The sequence below is a fragment of the Myotis daubentonii genome, chromosome 1 (genome assembly GCF_963259705.1).
Source record: "Myotis daubentonii chromosome 1, mMyoDau2.1, whole genome shotgun sequence".
Classification (NCBI taxonomy): Eukaryota; Metazoa; Chordata; class Mammalia; order Chiroptera; family Vespertilionidae; genus Myotis; species Myotis daubentonii.
This window is the reverse complement of record NC_081840.1, coordinates 67380071-67406555: the sequence shown is the minus strand read 5'-3', so window position 1 is coordinate 67406555 and position 26485 is coordinate 67380071. Positions and strand designations below refer to the sequence as shown.

At 41.7% G+C, this 26485-nt stretch overlaps 1 protein-coding gene across 2 annotated transcripts in view; it reads left to right on the top strand.

Moving 5' to 3' along the window:
• The window catches only part of BUB1B (BUB1 mitotic checkpoint serine/threonine kinase B), a 74734-nt gene that overhangs the window by 17648 nt on the left and 30601 nt on the right, over positions 1–26485 (top strand). For both annotated transcript variants that reach the window (XM_059704981.1, XM_059704972.1), the window contains exons 5-9: positions 9682–9878; positions 13431–13600; positions 14637–14851; positions 15027–15118; positions 25150–25379. In XM_059704981.1, coding sequence (XP_059560964.1) covers positions 9682–9878; positions 13431–13600; positions 14637–14851; positions 15027–15118; positions 25150–25379 — 904 coding nt within the window. The remainder of the gene's footprint in view (positions 1–9681; positions 9879–13430; positions 13601–14636; positions 14852–15026; positions 15119–25149; positions 25380–26485) is intronic.

Genomic DNA, 26485 nt, shown 5'->3' with positions numbered 1-26485 from the left:
CAAGGTCTTTATTTCTCCTTCAATTTTAAATTAGAGTGCTGCTGTCTTGGTTGTAGGTCCTTGCTTTTCATCGCTTTATTTCATGCCAATTCCTCTGGCCTGAAAAATTTCTGTTGAGAAATCAGCTGACAATCCGATGGGAGTTCGCTTGTAGGTAACTAAGTCTTTTCTCTTGCTGCTTTTAAGATTCTCTTTTTGTCTTTAACCTTTGACATTTTAATTATGATGTGTCTTGCTATAGGCCTCTTTGAGTTCATCTTGTTTGGGATTCCCTGCACTTCCTGAACTTGTATGTCTATGTCCTTCACCAGGTTAGGGAAGTTTTCTGTCATTATTTTCAAATAGGTTTTCAATTTCTTGCTCTCTTTTCCTTCCAGGATCACCATGATGCTAATGTTGGTACAGTTGAAATTGTCACAAAGGCTCCTTACTCTGTCCTCACTTTTTTGAATTCTTTTTTCTTTTTGCTATTCTGATTGGGTGTGTTTTGCTTTCTTGTATTCCAAACTAGAGGCCTTTCATGCAAGAGGGGGCCTTTCTTCTCCCGGCTGCTGGTACTGGCTTCCCTCCGGTACCCGGGACCCGGGCTTCCCTCGCAGAGGGAGGCCCCGCCCACCCGCCGAAGCCCACGGGTTGGTGGCCTGGGCCTCCCTCTTTGGGGCCATCATAGAGCCTCCCGATTTATGGCCCCGCCAGCTGGTGGCCTTGGCCTCCCTCTGCGGGGTGATCATGGGGTGATGGTCAGTTTCTTGACCAATTGCATCGCACCCACCTTGGCTGGCCTGGTGCCAGTGGGTGTTATAGCGTGGTCCTGGATGGTCGTCCAGATGGTCGTTCCGCTGTTTGGCCACTCGGTCGATTTGCATATTATGCTTTTACTAGGGGCCCGGTGCACGAAAGTCGTGCACTGGGTGGCGGGGGGGGGGGGGAGTGTCCCTCAGCCCAGCCTGCCCCCTCTCACATACTGGGAGCCCTCAGGCGTTGACCCCCATCACCCTCCAATCGCAGGCTCGGCCCCTTGCCCGGGCCGGACGCCTCTGGCCTAGGCATCCAGCCCGGGCAGCGGGGACCCACAGCTGCAGGGGCCCCACGATCGTGGGCTTCGCTTTAGGCCCAGGCAAGGGACCCCTAGCTCCTGGGACTGCCAGCTTCGACCGTGCCCAGCTCCCATCGCTGGCTCCACCCCTACTTCCTGCTATCACTGGCCAGGGCGGAAAAGGCACCTGATTCTCTGATCATGGCTGGGGGGCAGGGCAAAGGCGGCCCTGGGGCCACCTTTGCCCTGCCCCCCAGCTCTTAGCTCCCCCCTCGGTTTCTGATCACTGTCAGTGGCAGGGGGCTTCTTCCTGCTTTCCCTTTCGCCTCCCTGCATTGTGCCTACATATGCAAATTAACCACCATCTTGTTGGCAGTTAATGCCAATCTTAGTTGGCAGTTAACTGCCAATCTTAGTTGGCAGTTAACTGCCAATCATAGTTGGCAGTTAATTTGCATATAGCCCTGATTAGCCAATGAAAAGGGTAGCTTGTACGCCAATTACCATTTTTCTCTTTTATTAGTGTTGATAATATAGGATGGCTGATTTGATTCTCATCTTTATTTACTCTCCTGTTGATTCTCTGTAAATTACTCTATTTTTGTTCTTGTTAATCCTCACCCAAGGATATTCTGCCCTTTGGATGTGTCACTTGTGGAGGTGGTTGGGTGATGGTCTTTCGACTTGGTCTGAAGCTATCCATAGGTTGCACTGGCTCTGGGGCCTCCCCATAGACGCAGGCCAAGGTCAGCTGCTGCTTGTTGCTTGTGTTCTGCCCCAGGCCACCCAGCATAAGCTACAAAGTGATCTGCAGATGTGTGCTGGGCTTGGAGGTATCCGAGAGAGACCAAGCTATGAACCATGGCTGACTGCTGCTAATGCCAGGTCTGGGGCCACTTAGTGAGTGGTATTGGGCATGCTGAGGCCAGATGCTGCTTGTTTGAGAGATTTTAGGAAAGTCTGAAGCATGAGCCAAGATAAGCCATTCCTATGGAAAAGCCACTGAAAACAGCTTGGGTGGGTCCACAATTTGGGTAATGTGGGGTCTCAAAGAATCACCAGGGAAGGTGAAGAGTGATAGCCAAGTTGAAAGAGACTCAGATATGGCTCCCACCTGCCTGTTCTGTGGTGAGAAAATTCAGAAAAGGAATAATGGTCTCTACCAGCATTTCTGTTGGGGAGAAAGTTGTTCCTCCAGTTCTTGCCCTGATGCCAGACAAATCAGTTCCCCTCCGTATGCCCCTGGTGCCTTTGAGCTGCTGCCCCCAGACTAGAACTTAGAGGGAGTGAGTCTGACTAAGCGGTGAGTGGGCCCTTTAAGAGGAACTGCCTGGGACTCCGGGAGGCCTCTGTCTCCCTCAGCCACAATCCCCTCTGGTTTTTACCTCCAGAAGTTATGGGGGCTTATCTTCCTGGCACTGGAACCCTGGAATGGGAGGCCTTGTGTGGGGTTGGGACACTTAATTCCTCAAGGGGAACCTCTGCAGCTGAGATATTCCTCCCAATTTTTTTTAAAAGTATTTTTTTATTGAGTATTTTACAGACAGGAAGGAAAAGGGATAGAGAGTTAGAAACATTGATAAGAGAGAAACACTGATCAGCTGTCTCCTGCACACCCCCTACTGGGGATCAAGCCTGAAACCAAGGTACTACATGCCCTTGACCGGAATCGAACCCAGGACCCTTCAGTCCTCAGGCTGACTCTCTATCCTCTGAGCCAAACCACTTAGGGCTTCTCCCAATTTTTATCTGCCACATGTGGGATCAGTTCATTCCACATGTCCACCCTTTCTATCAGTCTCAATGTGGCTGCTGCTGCTGGTGCTTTGTTACCTTTTTATTTATTTTTTTATTGATTCTAGAGAGAGAGAAATATTGATGTGAGAGAGAAACATCGATCAGTTGCCTCCTGCATGCACCCCAACCAGGGTTCAAACCCACAACCTAGGTATGAGCCAGACTGAGAATCTAACCCATCACCTTATGGTGTACAGGACTATGCTCCAACCTAGCCACACTGGCCAGGGCGATGTGGCTTCTTCTTTAATCCCTAGTTGTAGGACTTCCATTTCGCGTAGTTCTGAATGGTGATTGTTCTGTAGTGTAGTTGTAATTTTGATGTGGTTGTGGGAGGAGGCGAGTATCATGTTTACTTCGCCGTCCTCTTGACTGGAAGTCTCTTACATAATATTCTTATATGGGTTTTATTAAGAGGTTACACTGGGTAAACCTCTAAAATGACTTAATCCCGAGATTCTATGGTTATATATTGTTGGAGTTATTAAAAGTAACAATTAGTTGATGCTATCTTGGTGTTGGTATTGAAGAGCAATGACATTATTATAAAGTAAAAAATCATAGTCTGGACTAGTGCTCCTGAAAGAATGGTCTGCAGACTGTTCAAGATAAGTATAAAAATTGAGTAGCCATTTAGAAATTTTGTTAACATTTGACATTGTCACAACATCCAAACATATTATCTATTTATCTAGTAACTTGTTATTGTATTTAAAAATATCAGTTCCACGATGGAATGTAAATTTTTAAACACACACACACATACACACCTCCCCCCCCCACCCCCCCAATACTGGCCCCTTCACCACAGGAAATCTGAGAAACACTATTCTAGACAATCCTCAAATTCAAATGATCAGTCCTAGAATGGTCAGAAATAATCTTAACATTGTACATGGATAACAAGGTGCATATTAAATTATTTTTTTTTTTCTTTATGGGATAGTCAGGAGAGTAACAGATGGTTTTCTGACCATATTTTGATTTGCAGAAAGATGTCTCCAATCAGAGAGTTATTTTTATAAGGGATAATTACAGTCTAACTAAGGAAGTGTTTATTTTTAGAAAATATCCAGTATTTTTAGTTAAAATAGTTTTAGTTTGGCCTTTTAGAGCTTACCAAAAAGATTTTTTGGAGGGTGGTGAACATACAATACAGTGCACAGATAATGTGTTGTGGAATTGTGCACCTGAAACCTGTATAATTTTTTTAACCAGTGTCACACCAATACATTCAATAAAAAGGAAAAAGAAAAGATTTGTTTACCTTTTGGATCTAACTATGTTGTCCCTTAATTTATGTTTTCTTAAAGTGATCTCATTTAGCACTCTGGAATAACCATGGGACAGCCAGCTTTTATTGGCAGTTCCATGCTGCACAGAGTTATTCAGAGAGTTGTTAATAAAGTGAAATCTCTGTTAAGACTGGATCTTACACTGATAACACATTCAGAATTGTAACTTTGCTTGAAGCACTATCACATATGGGAAAACATTACTAATTTGAGTAAGCAGAAAAAAATCATTTACTGAATTACTGCACAATAAAACTATAAAATACTGTTTTTGTGAGAGAGATATATATAAATGAGCATTTCATTTATTCAACCACTTTCTACCAGTCCCTGGCAAAGGATTAGGATATAGTAGAGAGCAACGTTTCCTGTGTTTGTGGAGCTTACTTTATTGTGGAAGACAGATGTTAAGCAATTAATTGTAAAAGTAACAAAAAAAGAGGGCAAGTATTGAGTTGTGTGGGCATACATATAAGGAGGACTTATTTCAGGCTAGACAATCAGGAAAAGGTAGGTATGAGAGAAAATACATCTAATAAATAAACAGGAGAAAATGTTAGCCTCCCTGATAGTAAAAGAACTAATTGGAAAACTGAAATGCCATTTTTACATGAAATGAGGGAGTTTTAAAAAATGGTATTTGGGAATTATTATTAGCATTTTAAATTTGTATGACTCTTTTAAAAGGCAATTTTTAACTTTTTAACATAGTCCTAATAGGATTTTTTTCTTCTTTTTTTTTTTAATTAAATCTTTATTGTTCAGATTATTACATTTGTTCCTCTTTTTTCCCCCCCATAACTCCCCTCCTCCCAGTTCCTGCCCCACCCTCCGCCCTCACTCCCCACCCACTGTCCTCATCCATAGGTGCACTATTTTTGTCCAGTCTCTTCCCGCATCTCCCACACCCCTTTCCCCCCCAAGAATAGTCAGTCCATTCCCTGTCTATGTCCCTGATTCTATTATAATCACCAGTTCATTCTGTTCATCAGATTATTTATTCACTTGATTCTTAGATTCACTTGTTGATAGATGCATATTTGTTGTTCATAATTTGTATCTTTACCTTTTTCTTCCTCTTCCTCTTCCTCTTCTTAAAGGATACCTTTCAGCATTTCATATAATCCTGGTTTGGTGGTGATGAACTCCTTTAGCTTTTCCTTATCTGGGAAGCTCTTTCTCTGACCTTCAATTCTGAATGATAGCTTTGCTGGATAAAGTAATCGTGGTTGTAGGTTCTTGGTATTCATCACTTTGAATATTTCTTGTCACTCCCTTCTGGCCTGCAAAGTTTCTGTTGAGAAATCAGCTGACAGTCGTATGGGTATTCCCTTGTAGGTAACTGAGTTTCTTTCTCTTGCTGCTTTTAAGGTTCTCTCTTTGTCTTTTGCTCTTGGCATTTTAATTATGATGTGTCTTGGTGTGGTCCTCTTTGGATTCCTTTTGTTTGGGGTTCTCCGCGCTTTTTGGACCGGTAAGTCCATTTCTTTCACCAGGTGGGGGAAGTTTTCTGTCATTATTTCTTCAAATAGGTTTTCAATATCTTGGTCTCTCTCATCTTCTAGCACCCCTATAATTCTGATGTTGTTACGCTTGAAGCTGTCCCAGAGGCTCCTTACACTATCCTCGCATTTTTGGATTCTTTTTTCATTTTGCTTTTCCGGTTGGGTGTTTTTTGCTTCCTCGCATTTCAAATCATTGAGTTGATTCTTGCGCTCCTCTGGTCTGCTGTCGGGAGTCTGTATAATATTCGTTATTTCAGTCCGTGTATGCTTAATTTCTAGTTGGTTCCCCAACATAACATCGAGGGTCTCATTAGTTTTCTTGTAGATCTCATTAAGTTTATCGGCGTCTTCTAAACAGTTCTTGAGAGACCTTAAAAGTGTGGTTCTGAACTCTATATCTTCCATTGACAATTTTGTCCTGTTTCTTTGTCTCCGCATTTTGTTATGCTTTCTTGGTGCACCCCCTAGTGGTCTTTGTGCGCAGTCTTGTAGTTAAGCCTTGATTGTTGTAGCTAATACCAGGGAGGGTTTGACCTCCAGGCCAAGTGGCTGTGAAAATTAGCTGTGTCTGCAGTGAGAGAACTTCTGTCCTCTAGGGAGGTGCTAATCTAGCCTTTGCCTGAGGCTATCCGGCAAATGCCTTTGTGCAGGGCTTGGGCGGGGTGGGTGGGTCTCACGGGATCAACAGGGCGGGCCGGAGAGAGCAGTTATGGCGGCTCTCAGTCCTGTCCCCAGGGGCTCTGCCTCTCTGAGTCCCAGCGACCGCTGCAAACCTCGGAGAGAAAGCTGCACTCGCTCTGACCGAAGCCAGACAGTCCCACTTCTCCCGTTTGAGTCTGGGTCCCTAAAGACTCGCCTGTATCTGGAGCTCAGAGTCTGCGACTCCCTCCCGATTGAAAACGCCAACCACGCCCTCCGCCGCCAGCCCGCTCCGCGCACTCCGCACCTCAGAATTTGACTTCAGCACTGCGCCTCCTCTGAGTGTCTGTATGCGTTTCTCTTTCCTCCTAGTTGTAGGACTTCCACTCAGCCAGCGTTCCTGTGGTTCTGGGTGATGTCCGTTCCGTCTTTTAGTTTCACTTTTGAAGTAGTTGTTCAAGGCAGCAAACTCCGGCGTTAACCTATGCCGCCATCTTGGTTCTCCTGTTTTTTCAGATTTTTTTCTTAAGAGAGTAATGTAAAACATGAATGGTTGTATGCATGAAGGTATTTATTATAGAATCATTTGTAATTGAGCAAACTTAAAAGTTGTTTATTTAAAAAGTAATAGTGAAGAGTAAGCTGCAGCATGGAAAAAATGAGTGATGCACCAAGTGTAATAAAAACAATTTTGATTATTAAAGCTTTATAAAATTATTGAAAAATCATCTTATTCTGTATAAGACTAAAGAAAGTACATCAAACTGTCAGTGGTGGGATTTTTAGTGATTTTCACCCATACCCCCTTTCTACTAGAATTATCTAGAATTACAACTTCCTTCTAAAATCCAGATTTGAGGACTCGGTCCCGGCACGTGAGGGAAGCAACCAATTGAAGTGTCTCTCTCACATCGATGCTTTTTTCTCTTTCTGTCTCTTTGTCTGTCTCCCCCTCCCTCCCACCCTCTCTAAAAATCAATGGAGAAAATACCCTCAGGTGAGGGTTAACAAAAATAAAAATAGAATAAAATACAGATTTAACCATGTCATATAACTCTCCCACCCCAAAACACATACATTGACCCTAAGGTAAATTCAGAATTGATTAGCTTGACATTCAAGACCTGTCCCACCTTTTTTTCCAAATTCCTATCTTGCCTACACCCCTACAAACAATTCTCTATGCGTAGAGTGCCCTTCCTTTCCCATTCTCTACCTGATGTGAGTCTATTCTTCCTTTAGGGCTACACTCAAATATCATACCTTCTTGAACTCTTTCTTCATTTTTCTCACAAATTAATCTCTTCTGTTCTCTTTGTAGGTCCTCTTTTGTCTTTTTAGGTTCTCTCAATATCATCCTTACAACATTATAACCAGTGCCCCGGTGCAGGGATTTGTGCACATTGAAAGGATATTAATTAGAAGGTGGCCAGCTCGGTGGGACTGGGCGAGATACCTGGACACGCCCTGGAGCCAACCTCCCTTGGTCCTTCCCCAGCCTGCTGCCTTGTCACTGCAGCTCGATGGGCGTCTGTGGAGTGAGCGGGGTCCCTCAGCCTGGCCTGTGGGGATCGGGCCAAAACCGGCTCTCTGAAATCCCCCAAGGGGTCCCGGATTGCAAGAGGGCAGTTCTTGGGTGACATACCCTGGAACTGGTCTCCCTCCTCTCTGGTTCCGGGGTGCGTCACCCAGAACTGCCGCTACCAAGTCACCACAGCTCAGCAGCTCCTGCGTTGAGCATCTTCCCCTGGTGGTCATTGTGCGTCATAGCTACCGGCCCAACGGTTGCTTAGCCTTTTATATATATACTAGAGGCCCAGTGCATGAAATTCATGCAGAAGGCTCGGCCCTCACAGGTGCAGTGGCTTGCCTTGGCCCTCGCAGCCCCAGCTTCATCTGGAAGGTTGTCCAGGAGATCTGGAAGGTCATTTGGTTGTCTGGTTTAATTAGCATATTACGCTTTTATTATTATAGATATTAGAGGCACTGTGCACAAAAATTTGTGCACTTGGGGGGGTGCCCTCAGCCTGGCCTGTGCCCTCTCGCAGTCTGGGACCCCTCAGAGGATGACCACCTGCTGACTTAGGCCCGCTCCCTGGGGGGGATTGGGCCTAAGCTGGCAGTCAGACATCCCTCTGGCAGCCCGGGAGCCCTCGGGGGATGTCCACTTGCCAGCAGGGAGCAGGCCTCAGCTGCAGTCGGACATCCTTAGCGCTGCTGAGGAAGTGGGAGAGGCTCCTGTCACCACCACTGTACTGGCAGCCGTCAGCCTGGCTTGTGGCTGAGCAGAGCTCCCCAGTGGGAGCGCACTGACCACCAGGGGGAAGCTCCTGCATTGAGTGTCTGCGCCCTGGTGGTCAGTGTGTGTCATAGTGATCAGTCATTCCCAGTTGTTCTGCTGTTAGGGTCAGTTTGCATATTACCCTTTTATTATATAGGGTAGAGGCCTGGTGCACGGGTGGGGGCCAACTGGTTTGCCCTGAAGGGTGTCCCGGATCAGGGTGGGGGTCCCGCTGGGGTGCCTGGCCAGCCTGGGTGAGGGTCTGATGGCTGTTTGCAGGCTCGTCAAGCCCCAACCAGTGGGGACCCTCACCCCATGGAGGTTTGGCCAGCCTGGGTGAGGGGTTGATTGCTGTTTTCAGGCTGGCCACACCCCCTTTAAGGTAGGGGGTCCCCACTGGGGTGCTTGGCCAGTCTGGGTGAGGGGCTGAAGGCCCTTTTCAGGTTGGCCAAGGGCCCCCCCCCCCCGGTGACGGAAGCTCCCAGCCTCTCCTTTTTTTCTTTTTCTTTTATTCTGAGATTTATTTACCTTCTATAATTGAAACTTTGTAGCCTTGAGAGGAGCTCAGAGCTGTCCAGGGCGGGTGGGAGGGAAGCTTGGCTTCCTCCATCATTGGGGCAACCAAGCCTCCTGCTTGCTCCAGCTCCGTGGCTGCTGGCTGCCATCTTGGTTGGGTTAATTTGCATATAGTTGCTCTGATCGGCTGGTGGGCGTGGCTTAAGGCATGGCAAAGGTATGGTCAATTTGCATGTTTGTCTTTTATTAGTGTAGATCAGCTTTGGGCAAACTACGGCCCGCGGGCTGGATACGGCCCATTTAAAATGAATAAAACTAAAAAAAAAAAAAAAAAAAAAAAGACCGTACCCTTTTATGTAATGATGTTTACTTTGAATTTATATTAGTTCACACAAACACTCCATCCATGCTTTTGTTCCGGCCCTCCGGTCCAGTTTAAGAACCCATTGTGGCCCTCGAGTCAAAAAGTTTGCCCACCCCTGGTGTAGATAGATAGATAGTTATGTTTTTTTTCAATGCAGAAACTACAGATAGTATCTCCAGTGATTGTTTGGCACATAATAGACAATAAGTGAATAGAAATTGGTTGTTAATGCTTTTAATTTGTTACAGGGGCATTTATGCAACGAGCCTTTGGATATGTACAGTTATTTACACAACCAAGGGATTGCCGTTTCACTTGCTCAGTTCTATATTTCATGGGCTGAAGAATACGAAGCTAGAGAAAACTTTAAGAAAGCAGATATGATATTTCAGGAAGGGATTCAACGGAAGGCTACACCACTGGAAAGATTACAATCCCAGCACCGGTAAAATGCTTCTCTAGAACTTGTTTTAACTCTTTATGACTAGTGGCTATAAATGGTCATTTTTGCATCTAATAAAGTACTCTCCATGGATTGGCATGTTTACTTAGTTACTATTCAGTTTTTTAAAAGGCATATTTAATGTACAGTAAAATTCATTCTATGCTGTAGTGTATTATAAGTAGTTTTCACAAATGAAAAGAGACAGGTAACCTTTACCATGATCATAATACCCTAGTAAACTAGTTCCACCACTCCATAGAATTCTATCATGCTATCCCTTTGTGCTCAACACCTACTCTCACTCCCAACTCCTGTCAACAACTGATTTATTCTCTCACCCTACAGTTTTGCCTTTTCCATAATATCATATAAATGGAATGATAAAATATATAGCCTTTTGTGTTTGGTTTCTTTCATTTAGCATAATGCATTTGAGGTGTACAAGTTCTTTATATATTCTGAATACAAGTCTTTTGTCAAATAAGTGATTTGTAAGCCATTCTCCCAGCTTAACTCTGGTCTATTCATTCTCTTAACAATGTCTTTTATAGAATAAAAGTTTTTAATTTTGAAGTAGTCTGACATTAGTTATTTCTTATGGATTGTGCTTTTGTTATATCTGAGAATTTTGTCTAGCCAAAAGTCACAACGATTTTCTCCATTGTTTTCATCTTGAAATTTTATAGTTTTACTTTTCACATTTAGATCTGTGATCCATTTTGTGTTCTTTTTTAAAAAATATATATTTTATTGATTTTTTACAGAGAGGAAGGGAGAAGGATAGAGAGTTAGAAACATCGATGAGAGAGAAACATTGATCAGCTGCCTCCTGCACACTCCCTACTGGGCATGTGCCTGCAACCAAGGTACATGCCCTTGACCTGATTTGAACCTGAGACCCTTGAGTCCGCAGGCCAACACTCTCCACTGAGCCAAACCGGTTAGGGCAATTTTGTGTTAATTTTTGTATAAGATTTGGGTCAAAGTTCTTTGCAGTTGAAAAGACTCTCCATTATGTTGCCTTTGCACATTTGTCAAAAATCAGTTTCAGTTTGATGATTTGTGTAGTTTTATTTCTGTTACTCTATTTTGTTCTATTGATTTGTATATTCATTAGTGTATACCATGTTATCTAGATTACTGTAGCTTTATAATCTGGAAATTAGGTAATATGAATTCTCTAACTGTTCTTTTTAGCTCTTCTGATTCTTTTGACTATAATGTGTTGATTTTTCTTGGGGTTCATTTAAGATTTTTTTCTTTAACATTGGTTTTCAGCAGTTTGATTGTGATGTGTCTAGATGTAATTTAATCCATTTGGGGTTTAATGGGCTTTTAAAATTTTGTTAAATGAATACCTTTCACAAATTTTGAAAAGTTTTCAGTCATGATTTAAAAAATATTTTTCTGAGCCTATATTTTTTTCTTTATTCTTCTGAGACTTCAGTTATACATATGTTGAACCTTTTTTAAAAAAAATTGTATTGATTAAGTTATTACATATGTGTCCTTATCCCCACATTACCCCCCCTTCCCCCGTCCCCCCCAGTCATGCCCTCACCCACCTGTTGTCTATGTCCATTGGCTAGGCCTATATGCTTGCATATAAGTCCTTTATGTTAAACCTTTTGATAATTGTTTCACAGGTCCCTGAAGCTCAGTCCCTGTTTTAATAAAATTTAAACCTTTTTTCTTTCTATTCTCCAGAATGGCCAATTATTGATTTTGTTTTCGGGTTCGTTTACTCTTTTGTCAGCCCTCTTCATTTGGATATTGAGTCCATCCAGTAAATTTTTTATTTTAGATAATTGTGTTTTTCAGGTCTAAATTTCCATTTGATTATTTTTATATATTCTGTGTCTCTGTTAAGAACTTTTCAAATGTTTCTACCTTTATCTCAAGGAGCATAGTTATAATAGCTGCTTTAAAATCTCTGAAAACTCCCAGCACACCTGTGTCATCTGGTGTGTGTGTGTGTGTGTGTGTGTGTGTGTGTGTGTGTGTGTGTGTGTGTGTGTGTGTTCTTTTGGTTAATCCTCCGAGGATATTTTTCCATTGTTTTTTTAGAGAGAGTTGAAGGGAGGGGGAGAGACAGAGAGAAAGAAACATTGATGGGAGAAAGACACATTGATTGGTTGCCTCCCACACAGGCCCCAACCAGGTCCAGGGATTGAGCTTGCAACCAAGATACGTGCTCTATAGACTGGAATCGAGCCTGGGAGCCTTCAGTTCATGGGCCCATGCACTGTCCACTAAGCCAAACCAGCTAGGGCACCTGTGTCATCTTATTGTTAGTATCTCTTAATTATGTTTTTCTTTGAGAATTGGTCACATTCTCCTGGTTATTTGTGTGTCAAATAATTTCAGATTATATCCTGGACATTTATAATGATACTATATGTTATTAGACTCTGGGCCCTATTGGTTAATATTCTGTGGAGAATGTTGAATGTCTTAGTAGGTAACCAGTATTCAGATGCCTCAAGTTCTTTCTCATCTTATGTGGCTAGTGATTTCAATGTCTGTTAAATATTCAAGACCTTAGGGCTCTATCTCATGTGTGTTGCTCATTGGTTGTTCTGGGACTTGGGCAGTGGTTTATATTATAGTTCAGTTCTCACAGCCTTTTCTGTTCTGCCATGGTTCTGCCCTGTGCATACATAACTGAGGAGTGAGTCTAGGCCTCTAGGGTTTGTGTCAATTCCTGTACAGAATTAGGAGATCCTCTTCCTTCAGCTCATCCTCTCCCTTATTTCTCCCATACCCATTGGTCCTCAGAGTCCCCCTTCCCCAGTCCTCTGGCCAGAAAGATGAGGTTTCTCTAGGAGTTTTAACTTTCCACACCACCTTTGCAACAATTCAAAACCACAAGAAAAAAGAGAAGGGAAAACAAACAGGAAACAACCCCATGTGGGTTATTTCTTGAAGTTTGTCTCCTCTCCACAGTTCACTTGCTTTTGTTTACTTTTCAGAGGCCTCAGTTGCTTTTTTGTATTATATCTAGAGATTTTAGTTCTAATCAGAGAGAGGGGAAGGGGGAGGAAGGAAGAGAGAGAGAAGTACGTGCTATCATGGGCATACTCCATGTTGGGGGCAGTGTATGGAGAAAGAGACATAAAGGCAGTGATAAAATAATGTGACAAGATGTTAACAATTGGTGACTCTACATGAAGGGTATTTAGGTACTTACTCTTGTTAACGTTAAGTTTTATAATAAAAAATTGGTGGGAAACTCTGACTTGAATAAATTCTGTAATCTTAGTTACCCTGATTTTATCCTCAGACCAACGTAATGGTGATCTTCAGAATATTTTTAATTAGTCAAATTTGGACATTTAAAAAGGGGGTGTTAAATCATTCTAGCCCAAACCTTCTCTGATCTCAAGGTGGTTTTCTTTACTCCTAAGAGAATAAACACTTTCTTTGGGCTTTTTCTACATATTTCTTCTCCTGTTCTACCCTTCTCCCTTGTTTGTTTTAACAAATTAGAATTTTGAATCTGGTGAGTAGTATTCTTCTCACCAAAGGTTAATTGTTCATTTTTTACTTTAGACAATTCCAAGCTCGAGTGACTCGGCAAACTCTGTTGGTACTTGAGAAAGAAGAGGAGGAGGAAGATTTGGGGTCCTCTGTACCACAACGAAGTACACTGGCTGAACTAAAAAGCAAAGGGAAAAAGACAGCAAGAGCTCCCATCAGCCGTATAGGAGGTGCTCTCAAGGGTATGTTTGTTAAATGTTATTATGGGAAATTCTTAGTCTCAGGTGGTAGGCAAATTATGTAAAGAGATAATATATATGTAGACATTGTCCTAGTATTCTGAGTACTAGGTAGCAAAAAGAGGGAAGCCTAAGGAGAGTTGATATCACAATGTACACAAAAACCAAAACTTGTCAGCAATTTTGTGTCTTAATTTTTAAAAAAATATTGGAAGCATCAAAAGTTTTTGAGTTTAAGAGTTGTTAGTCGAAAAAAGATATGTCTTGTCAAAATAAAGTTTACATGTCCAGAGCCTCAGAGAATGTATTAACACGGTCTGTAGTCTTTTGGGGCCAAAAATTGGGCTCTCTTTGTATTTACATCTAAAGATGAACAACAATAAGCTTTTTTTAATTCACTTTTTTTTTTTTAGGTAAATTTTATGTTCATAGCAACATTGAACAAAAGGTACAGAGAGCAAATAAGCTTTTATTAACTAAATTTATAGCCGTTAGACATGTAAATGAGAATATTTTTTAAAAATCTCTTACCCTTTCTTGGTATCAACTTACCAATATTTAGACTGTTTCTTGGCGATCCTACAATTAGAGTATAAGAGAGATATGGTCCTAAAGAACATTTCATTCATATCATGATGAAGGTTGATTGTATTAAGTAGCCCCACAACAGAGAGCACTCCTAATAAATGGACTAATTTTAATTTGTCTTCATTAGATTCAGTATGTCTCAACTGATTTCCATTGACAGAAAATTTTAAACTGAAAAATGAAGACAGGTTAGGTTAGTCTCTGATAAAACTAGACAATGTTAGAATGATGACTGAAGGAAGATACAGAATTTGGTGGGGTTTTTTGATATCTATGAATAAAAGATTGTAGGTGAGGGAAAGGAGCAAGAATATAGGTAACAAACACTGGATTAAAAAAGTACTAATTATCTTTTAAAATCTCTTTGATTCTGTGGTAGCAGAAGTAACCTTATCTGGCATCTGAGTTGGATAACTAAAAATTTTACATGGTTTTAATATTTTTCTCCTAGCTTCAAACCAGAACAGAGGACTCCAAAATCCACTTCCTCAACCCATGCAGAGTAATTCTAGAATTACTGTTTTTGATGAAAATGCTGATGAGGCCTCTATAGCAGAGCTGTCTAAATCTACAGTCCAGCCATGGATAGCACCCCCTGTGTCCAGGGCCAAAGAAAATGAGCTGCAAGCGGGCCCTTGGAACGTAGGCAGGCCTTTGGAATACAGGGTAAGGACTCTTACTTTGATCCAGTGTCTTTGCCAACATAAAAAAAGACTTCAGATTTAGATTACAGGAGTATTTTTAGCATCTTTAAAAAAAAATTCTTGCATAATTAGGCATGGTTTGCATATTTTGTGTCAGAATGTAAAGCCATGGTAATTTTCATTTTCTTCATTGCCAGCCTCATGACAATATAGCTTCTGTGACAGCTGTACCCTCCATGCTGCCCAGTTTTACTCCATATGTAGAAGAGACTGCACAGCAGCCTGTTATGTGAGTTTGATTTCTTGATTTTTTGAGGTGGGAATTATTAAGCGTGGGCAGAGGTACCTATCCTAATTCCCAAAGGTATTTTCATCTTTGTGAGTATGAAAGTAACCAAAGTTTTGTATTTCCTTTATGTCTATATTCCTTTGAGCATGTTAGGGCTGAAAGACCATTGGTAATATTCTTACTGAAAAATAAACTTAATAGGTTTATATTTACATTGTTATACGTCAAAGATAACCACTGTGATTCAAGTGAGATGTTCTACTTTTATTATTGACAGGAATTAGAAATTATGATAGTGTTTCCTCTGATCCTGCTTTTTCCTTCCAAATATTTTTTCCTTTTCCTTCCTAGTCCTTAGCATTTCTGTTTGTAAGAAAGAGTGCTGACTAGATAATCAGGCAGTCTGAGATTTAGTCTAATACATAACATTGTGGCATTATAATCCTAGATCGTATTTTGTGCCCCAGTGCAACTTAACTAATAACTAATCTATAACCCTCTACTACTATACGGTAGGTAGTGTAGCAGAGTAAAAATAGATAAGATTTAGAGCAAAAATACTGTCTGTTAAGAGCTCATCACTAGGGAGGTTAGTCTTTTTTAAAAATATATTTTTTATTGATTTTAGAAAGAGAGGAAGGGAGAGGGAGAGAGAGATAGAAACTTCAATTGGCTGCCTCCTGCAGACCCCCTACTGAGGATTGAGCTTGAAACCCAGAATCAAACTGGCAACCTCTTGGTGCATGGGTGAACACTCAACCACTAAGCCAAACTGGCATGGCAGGAGATTGTTCTTAAGAAAATAATGAGTATTTATAAAAAATTACCTGAAAAAGTTGATAACAAATATTTATGGGTGTTTAATTTTTTTAATGTTTCAAATTACTTTTTAGAAACAATTACGTTAGAATAAATATGGTATAGAAAATGTTCAACTCTATTTTCATTAAACTCTTTCATGGATGTCTTGTTTGACTTTTCTATAACATTTTTGTTTAGTTTGTGTTTTTCTTAATATGTTTCAGAACTCTTGATAGATTAAGAAAACCAGCAAAACTCTGTAATATGAGTTGTAAATATTTTCCTCTAGTTTTCCACTTATCTTTTGATGTTGCCTAGCAGTAACCATTATAACTATATTTTAATTTCTTGCAACAATCAAATTTTACCATCTTTGCCCTAGCCGGTTTGGCTCAGTGGATAGAGCACCAGCCTGCGGACTAAAGGGTCCCAGGTTTGATTCCGGTCAGGGGCACATGCCCAGGTTGCAGCCTCCTACACCCAGGAGGAGGCGTGCAGGAGGCAGCCAATCAATGATTCTCTCTCATCATTGATGTTTCTATCTCTCGCTCCCTCTCCCTTCCTCTCTGAAATCAATAAAAAAATATATTTTAAGAAAAAACAACAAATTTTACTATCGTGGTTTTTTTTTATGATAATTTTGTTTTTCTCAAATGTCATTTATTAGAAAATAAAATTCCAGAGAAAGTAGGAGATACAAGGACAGCTGGGAAGTGGGTACAGTACACAGACCTCTTTAAATCAGGGGCATAGAGGATCAAAATAAAATGAACTACAGGCAGCCCTGGCTGGGTGGTTCATTTGGTTGGAGTATTGTCCTGTATACCGAAAGGTTGTGTATAGGTTCTGTTCCTAGTCAGGGCAAATATCTAGGTTGCAGGTTTGATCCCCAGTTGAATCCCCAGTCAGGGTGCATCCAGGAGGGAACCAATCAACCCTCCTTCCTACTTATCTTCCTTACTTCCTTCCTACCTTTCTCTCTCTCTCTCTCTCTCTCTCAAAGGCAATGAAAACATATTCTCAGATGAGGATTAAAAAAAGAAAGAGCTACAGGCAAAAAGCCAGTAACACATCTATGGTCAATTCACCTAGAGAGGTTCATTCTTGTTCCCCACATCCCTTACCCCTCCCCACAGCAGTCAGCTTTATCCTTGGTGTTTTCAATTAAACAAACAAACTAAAAGTTTAGCCCTACCTGGTTTAGCTCAGTGGATAGAGCGTCAGCCTGTGGACTGAAGAGACCCAGGTTCAGTTCTGGTCGAGGGCACATGCCTGGGTTGTGGGCTCAATCCCCAGTAGGGGGCATGCAGGAGGCAGCCGATTGGTGATTCTCTCTCATCATTGATGTTTCAATCTCTCTCTCCCTCTTCCTTCCTTTCTGAAATCAATAAAAATATATTAAAAAAAAAAAAAGTTTAAACTTTCTTGCCACCTGATGGTTTCTTCCTCTCCAGTTAATGGAATGAATCAGCAAAAGGGGGAATTTCCGATCCTTGGAGCTGGAGAGGAAGCTGAGGAGGGACAAACAGTTCAAAAGTATCCCCCATTAACTCTGTTCCACAATCATGGGGCACATCCAGCCTATTCTAGTTTAAAACATTAATAAGAAATTCAAATTCTCTCCCCCATTTTTTAAGGAAGATAATGCTTTGGAGGCACAAGAGTGAATTTCAGATCCAAGTGGTAGGAAATGAGGAGTATCTATCTATACTAATAAAAGGGTAATATGCTAATTAGACCAGGAGACCTTCTGGACAAAGCCATGGTGGCGGGGCTGAGGCAGAGGTGGTTAGGGGCGATCAAGCCAGGAGGGGAGGGTAGTTAGGGGCAAGCAGGCCAGAAGGGCGGTGCAGTTGGGGGCAAGCAGGCTGGCAGGCAGAGTGGTTAGGGGCGATCAGGCAGGCAGATGAGCAGTTAGGAGCCAGTGTCCTGGATTGCGAGAGGATGTCTGACTGCCGGTTTAGGCCCGATTCCATAGGGATCCCCTGAGGGATCCCAGATTGGAGAGCGTGCAGGCCAGGCTGAGGGACACCCCAACCCTCCTGTGCACAAATTTTGTGCACTGGGCCACTAGTATATATATAAAAGGCTAATATGCTAAGTGTCCCCTCGGGAGGTCAACCAGGAGACCGGGAGTTCAATTGCTCACTATGACATGCACTGACCACCAGGGGGTGGTGCGGAATGAAGGAAGGCCCCAGCCAGCAGCCTGAAGCCCCCGATCAGCCCTGATTGCCAGCTAGGCCTAGGGACCATACCCGTGCATGAATTTTGTGCACCAGATCTCTAGTTAAGATATAAGAGTCCCATTCTCTCCCTCCCAGCTCCAGGGGATCAATCATCACTCTAATCCAGCCTCCTTGAGAACAAAGAAAATCATTGGAAATAAAACAAGTTCTGGTGTTTTTTAAATCCTCACCTGAGGATATGTTTTTATTGGATATGAGGTGGGGGGGGAGGGATGAGAGAAAGAGAAAACATCAATGTGAGAGAGAAACATTGATCAGTTGTCCGCCCCTGGCTCATGCCATGCTGGGATGGAACACTCAGCCTTTTGGTGCACAGGACAACACTCCAAATAACTGACCCACCCAACTAGGGCAGGAAAAATAAGTCTTAATGGGACCCCATGCCCCTTTCCTTCAGATAAGGCATCCCTTTGGCTCCAGATTACATAGATTTATGGCCCCATAGAATGAGGGAAATTCTTATTAAAAATGTGAAAGAAATGGAGCTTGGGGGAGAAGCAGCACAAGAGGAGTGCTGGGTTATGGGAAAGGCTTCCAAGAATTATCCAGCTGGCAGCCATGTTGGCATCTGCAGCCTAGGAGTGCCCTTCCCAGGACCCAGATGCCCTTGGGTGAAAGAAATCAAGGGCCAAGGCATCATATTATCCCACAGAGAAAAATGACGAGAGTGACCCATGAAGGAGTAGCCCCGGCATATTCACAGGGACCAGAAGGGTGAGAGAATGGAGGGGTAGAAGGCATATTCAGGGCAAGTCCTAGCAAAGTAGGTGAAGACAAGTGAAAATCTCCCCAGCCTCCCCCCAGCCCCCCGAAAGAGCACTAGTTCCTGAATACAGGTCCTTTGCAGAACTCCATAAGAAAGGCCCTTCCTTACACACACAGGAATCACATTGCTCTCCTTTGGGGGCAAAACCAGAAAGTCTGGCAGCACAGACCTTAGTCTAGCATACTCAGCCCTTCCTGCTCCTCCCGGACTTGTCCTTAGAGAGGGGAGCTCTAATGGAGGACTCACTGGGCACCTCCCCAAATAATTCCTATAGAGAGAAAAACAAACACACACAGACCTAGGGAAAAAGTCCAGTAAGAACCTTAATCATACAAAAAGTCCAAATAGCCTTCCTCTTTTTGCCTTCTGAAGCATATGTGAATCCCTTCTTACAAGGCTTGGACAACATTACTATTTCATTTTAAAAAAATAAAATTAAAGCCCTGGTCAGTGTTTCACTCTCACGTCGATGTTTCTCTCTCTCCTCCCTTCCTTCCTCTCTCTGTAAAAATCAACTTGAAAATCTTTTTAAAAAATAAAATAAAGATATCTACCCTGGCCAGTGTGGCTTAGTTGGTTGGAGCATTTTCCCACACACTGAAGGGTGGTAGATTCAATTCCTGGTCAGGGCACTTACTCAGGTTGTGGTTCATCCCTGGTCCAGGTGAGTACAGGAGGCAACCGAACAATGTTTCTCTCTCCCTTCCTCTGTCTCTCTTTACAAAAAAGAAGAAGAAGATATCCACATTGCTCCCTTGACACAAGGTAAACTTAAAACTTTGTTGCAACCTCACAGCCTCCAAGGTCCTGTTCATTAACAACCAACTCAAACTCAGTCTGCAGAGGAAGGGATGGCAGAGAGCTTCTTACTCCTATCACCGAGGCCTCATCCACCTGGACAGCAAGGAGACCGGCCAAGGGCTCTGCCCCTTCACAAGGAAAAGACAAGTCATGCATGGAGAGTCCTCTCCACCAGCTCCATCACCAGCACGAGGTCCAGGCCAGGGCTCTGCTGGGCTCACGAGGTCTCATGACTTCAAGATCATACTTTGAACCAGCAGATCCTAGTTTGCACCTGACCAAGGAGAAGGTTCTCCCAGAATCCTTGCTCACTCAGCACACTCAGCTGTAGTTCCTGCTGCTGCAGGTCTCCCTTGGGGATCTCATCATACACCAGCATTTCATTGTAGGTGGGGTTGCAGGTTTTTTGAGCCACTTTGGTTTTCTTCATAATGGTTTTCTGAGGGTCAGGAAGGAGGAAAATCTTCACGTAGGGGTCAGTGTCATTCCCATCCAGGAGCCGTTGCAAGCCCCGAATATGCATCACCATGATGAAGAGTTTATTGTTTTTGTAGGAGATGGATAGCTTCACCTCCCCTCCCCACTTCCTGATGGGATGGGGCCCAAGAGCCATCTGAGGACTTGGGAACTGGGTTGGTGCTTGGATCCTTTTCATCCCAAGGCAGGGGGTGGAAGAAGGTTTATACCAAATCACACTCAGCCACCTCCAGGTGGTATGGATCAAATGTTTTTTCTTTCTTTTCTTTTTTTTTTTTTGCTGGTGTTACTGCAACCTAATTACCTCTGCTTTTACTCAACCCATTCATTCTTTATGATGTCACAGATCTTCAATGCAAATCTGATTGTGTCATTTCCTGATCAGAGTCCCTTGCTAGCTCCCCATAACCTATGGGATGAAACCCAAACTCCTTAACATAAATTATTAGACCATTTATGATTTTACCTCTAATAATATCTCCAGTTTTCTCCCCCATATATAGTCACATTATACTGTTGAACTTGTCTAGAATAGCCAGTCTTTGGACATTTAAGTCCTTTTGTTCTATTTTTGGCTATCTATATTAATAATAGAGGAATATGCAAATTGTACAGGATGCCATTACATTAACTACCAAACAGCAGGCTGCGTGGGGCTACCAGGCCAGAAGGGGGACAGTTGAGGGCAACCAGGCCAGCAGGGAGGGCAGTTGGGGGCGATCAGGCCAGCGGGGGAGGGGGGGCAGTGAGGGGTGACCAGGCCAGCAGGGGGGCAGTTAGGGGTGGCCAAGCCAGTGGGTGGGTGGGGGGCAATTGGGGTTGACCAGGCTGGCAGGGGGGGGGGGGGCAGTTAGGGGCTATCAGGCAGGCAGGCAGGCAAGTGAGGAGTTAGGAGCCAGTGGTCCTGGACTGTGAGAGGGATGTCCCTGGGATTGGGCCTAAACCGGCAGTCGGACATCCCCGGAGGGGTCCCGGATTGGAGAGGGTGCAGGCTGGGCTAAGGGGTCCCCCCACCCCCGTGCACGAATTTCGTGCACCGGGCCTCTAGTTATGAATAATGCTTCTTTGAACATTTGTATATGTTTTTGTGTAGATATGTTTTCACTTCTTTTGGGTATATACCTAGAAGGGGAGTTGGATGGTTATGTATTAACTCCATGCTTAATATTTCGAGGAACTGTTAAACTTTTTCCAAAGAGACTGCTCCTTTTTATATTTCTACAATGCCATAATGAGGGTTTCGATTTCTCCACATCCTTATTAACACTTATTATCAATTTTTTTGTTTGTTTGTTATTGCCTTTGTGAAATGGTATCTCATTAGGGTTAGTGATGTTGAACATCTTTTCATGGGCTTATTGGTCACTTGTGTATCTTATTTAGAGAAATGCCTATCAAATCCTTTGTCTATTTTTCAGTTGGATTATCTGTCTTTTTTTTTTATTATTGCTTAAAGTATTACAAAGGGTGGATAATCTGTCTTTTATAGTTGAGTTGTAAGAGTTTATGTATTCTGGATAGAAGTCCATCCTTTTATTTCTCGTACTTTTGGTGGTGTATCTAAGAAGACTTGGCCTACCCAAAGACATAAAGATTTACTCCTATGTTTTCTTCCAAGAGTTTTATAGTTTTAGCTCTTACATGTCTGTGACCCATTCTTAGCTAATGTTTGTGCATGGTATAAGGAAGGGAGGGAGTCCAACTTCATTCTTCTGCATGTGGATGCCAGTTGTTCCAGCACCATTTGTTGGGAAAACTTTTTTCCCCATTGAATAGTCTTGGTATCCTGATGAAAATCAATTGACCATAATGTATGGGTTTATTTCTGGACTCTTAAGTCTATTCCATTGATCTATATATCTATCCTTATGCCAGTACCAAGCAGTCTCAATTACTGTAGATTTATGACAACTTTTGAAATCTGGAAGTTTAAGTCCTCCAACTTTGTCCTTTTTAAAGATTGTTTTAACCATCTAGTCCCCTAGAAATTCCATATTAAATTTAGGATCAGCTTGTCAATGTCTGCAAAATAGGCAGCTGGGATTTGGATTCAGATTGTGTTGAATCTGTAAATCAAGATAATGAATATTATTGTCTTAACAATATCATATCTTCAGATCCATGAACATGGAATGCCTTTTCTTTAGTTATATCTTCTTTCATTTCTTTCAACAGTGTTTATTATAGTTTTCAGAATACAAGTTTTGCACTCTTAAAAAATTAGTAGACTTTATTTTCTTATTTTGCTTGAGTATATTTTATTTTTTATTGATTAAGGTATTACATATGTGTCCTTATCCCCCCATTGCCTCCCCCCTCCACCCGTTCATGCCCTCACCCCCCTGGTGTATGTGTCCATTGGTTATGCTTATTTGCATGCATACAAGTCCTTTGGTTGATCTCTCCCCCTTAGACTTTATTTTTTAGAACAGTTTTAGGTTTACTGTTTAGGTTTACATTTTACAGAAAAAATGTGCAGAAAGTACAAAGAGTTCCTATATACTAGCCCCACCTCTGTGCACATTCAGCTGTTCCTATTATGAATTAACAATTTGTTATGAATTGACAAAGGATATTGATACATTATTATTAACTAACTAGAGGCCCAGTGCATGAAATTCATGCACTTGGGGGGGGGGGGTCCTGCAGTCCGAAGCCCTTGGGGGATGTCTGACTGCTGCGGAGGCGGGAGAGGCTCCCGCCACCACTGCTGTGCTTGCCAGCCATGAGCCGGGCTTCTGGCTGAGTGGCATTCCCCCTGTGGGAGCACACTGCATTGAGAGTCTGCCCCCTGGTGGTCAGTGCACATCATAGCTATTGGTCAACCAGTTGGAACATCTGCCCCCTGGTGGTCAGTGCACGTCATAGGAAGCGGTTGAGAAGCCTTAGCATATCATTATTAGCATATTATGCTTTGGTTGAATGGCCAACCGGATGACTGGACATTTAGCATATTAGGCTTTTATTATATAGGAAGTTCATAGCTTACATTAGATTTTACTCTAATGTGTTTCTCAGTTCTATGGGTTTTGGCAAATGAGTGTCATAGATCCATTATTATAGTGTCATACAGAATATTTTCACTGACCTAAATATTCTCTCTACATTATTTATCCATCCCTCTTATGAATCCCTGGCAACCACTGATCTTTATATATTTATAGTTTTGCCTTTAAAAAATTATTATGAAATATTTTATTCTTTTTGATGCTGTTATAAATGGAATTGTTTTCTTAATTTTATGTTCAGATTATTAATTGCAGGTATATGAAATACAATTGATTTTTATATATTGATCTTGTATCCTACTTATTTTATGAATTCATTTATTCTAATAGTTTTTAGGTGAATTCTTAGGATATTCTATACATAAGATTGTCATCTATAAATATAGATCACTTTACTTCTTTCTTTTCCATCTGGATGCCTTTTACTTATTTTTCTTGCCTCATAGCCTTGGCTAGAACTTTCAATTTAAATAAAAGTGGCAAGAATGGACATTCTTGTCTTGTTCCTGATCTTAGCAGGGGAAGCATTCCATCTTTTATCATTAAGTACGATATTTATATGGGTTTTTCATAAAAACAATTTTTCAAGTTAAGCAAGTTGAAGAAGCCTTTTTTTTTTTTTTAAATATATTTTATTGATTTTTTTACAGAGAGGAAGGGAGAGGGATAGAGAGTTAGAAACATCGATCAGCTGCCTCCTGCACACTCCCTACTGGGGATGTGCCCGCAACCAAGGTACATGCCCTTAACTGGAATTGAACCTGGGACCCTTGAATCCACAGGCTGACTCTCTATCCACTGAGCCAAACCAGTTAGGGCATTGAGGAAGCCTTTTAAGCATATAGATGCTGGACCCTACCATTAAAGGCTCTGATTCAGTGGACTGGGATAAGGACCAGGTGTCTTGTGACAAGGTATATAAGAAAATAAAAGTTATAAAGTCACCCTGCCCGGGATTGAGAACATCTGACCTATCCTAATTGGGGTACTTTATATTTCATTCTTTTCAAACCTATATTACCACTCTCATTCTTCCCCTTCAGCTGAGAACCTTGAACTTCACACCATCAGTTCCCTAACTGCTGTATTCCTAACCCCAATTCTTTTGGGTGCTACATAGTGGGAAATGGGTATATTGCATAGGTTAATTTCCATTCATATACTGTGTTTGATTAAGAAATTGTATCATGGCCTGGTTGGTGTTGCTCAGTTGTTGAGCGTCGACCTATGAACCAGGAGGTCACGGTTCAATTCCCAGTCAGGGCACATTACCAGGTTGTGGGCTTGATCCCCAGAGTGGGCGTGCAGGAGGCAGCTGATCAATGATTCTCATCATCGATGTTTCTCTCCCTCTCCCTTCCTCTCTCTGAATTCAATAAAAACATAGTTTTAAAAAACAAAGAAATTGTATTATGATATATATTTTTTCTTTTTTTAAATATATTTTATTGATTTTTTACAGAGAGGAAGGGAGAGGGATAGAGAGTTAGAAACATCGATGAGAGAGAAACATCGATCAGCTGCCTCTTGCACACCCACTACCGGGGATGTGCCCGCAACCAACATACATGCCCTTGACCGGAATCGAACCTGGGACCCTTCAGTCTGCAGGCCGATGCTCTATCCACTGAGCCAAACCGGTTAGGGCGATTATATATATATTTTTTAACTATAAGGAATATAAATGTTTGATGACCCTAACTTATGGCTAATTTTCTTCCTAATCATAACATAGTACTTAGAACATGATTGTTGATAACCAATGTAAATTATTTGTAGGCTCTTTTCTCAACCTTTAGTGTTTTGTTTTTGTTTTAAAAATCAATCACATTTAGTCTTGCTGCTGACATTGTACTTGTGTTTTATCAAAATGTAAAAAATAACTCATTTAATCTGTATGATGAATAATAATTATTTTGCTTCTTTTAGGACACCATGTAAAATTGAACCCAGTATAAACCATATTCTAAGCACAAGAAAGCCTGGAAAGGAAGAAGGTGATCTCCTGCAAAGAGTTCAAAGCCATCAGCAAGCGTCTGAGGAGAAAAAAGACAAGGTGATGTACTGCAAGGAGAAGATTTATGCAGGAGTGGGGGAGTTCTCCTTTGAAGAGATCCGGGCTGAAGTTTTCCGTAAGAAATTAAAAGAGAAAAGGGAAGGTATGTGTATTGATCTATTTACATTTGTCAAAATAACTTAACTTGGATGTAGGAAGGGTTAGTATATTAAGTCTGAGGAAAATTGCCTTATTTTTGTATGTTTGTGATGTTTCTATGGTTTCTACTGTTTCTCTTTCTATTTAAGCTGATCTCCCATTGCTGCTTTCCATGAGACCCCTGAGGGGAAAAAACTAAGCAACTAAGTCTGTGTTCAAAAGTAAAGGGAGAGAGGAAGCCCTGAACTGTAGGAACATTTCATATTTACCATTGTAATAGGCAGACAGCTATGATACCCGACATACATACATGTACATGCCATGCCTCACCGTTAAGTACTTTCCTCATCGTGCCTGAAATATTTCACTTGACTTTTGATACTCTACCTGGAATTTCTCCCAGGGTTCATTTAGGCTAACATACTCAGTCACTTAGATGTTATTTATTTGTATTATTTCTTAAAGACAGTATCTTTCTAAATTAAGGAAAGTTTTACTGTAAAAGGAGAAATTTAGAATTTTGGGAAAATGGGTAGCAGTTCTGTTCTGGAATCTAGAGTACTTGGGGCAAGAGGTAGTGCTGAATGGGCTGAAAAATACTGAAGTATAGTATTTGGAGCTTAAGGCATTAGAAGATAAGGGATAGCACAGAAAAGGAGGTAGGGGAGGGTCCAAAAGTAAAGTTCATCCATTTAGATATTTTGACTAGGATCTATATGAAGAAAGAAGAAATATTTCTTTGTACACAGATATCCAGAATAACCTACTATGGAAAGTGGATATGGAATATGTAAGGCTAGCTGGGAAATTTGACCATTTCTTATAATTTACTTGTGGAAAAATAATTTCTGAGTTCCAGGTGACAAGTTAGAAGCAAACTTCTATAAAGCATACTGTTGTTAGTAAGTTTGGAATGGCCTTCATTTGTCATATCAACTATATCAAGATTGACAAAGGTGCTCTGGGTTCAAATAAATGTATTGAAAAATGGAACCTATGTATATAGGTAGGAGAGGGGGAATGGTTAGAAAGCAAGGAGATGGTTGAGACTTTTAAAAAATGGGAACCACCCTAACAAAGAAGTAGGCTAGGAGGGTAACCTAATGAGCT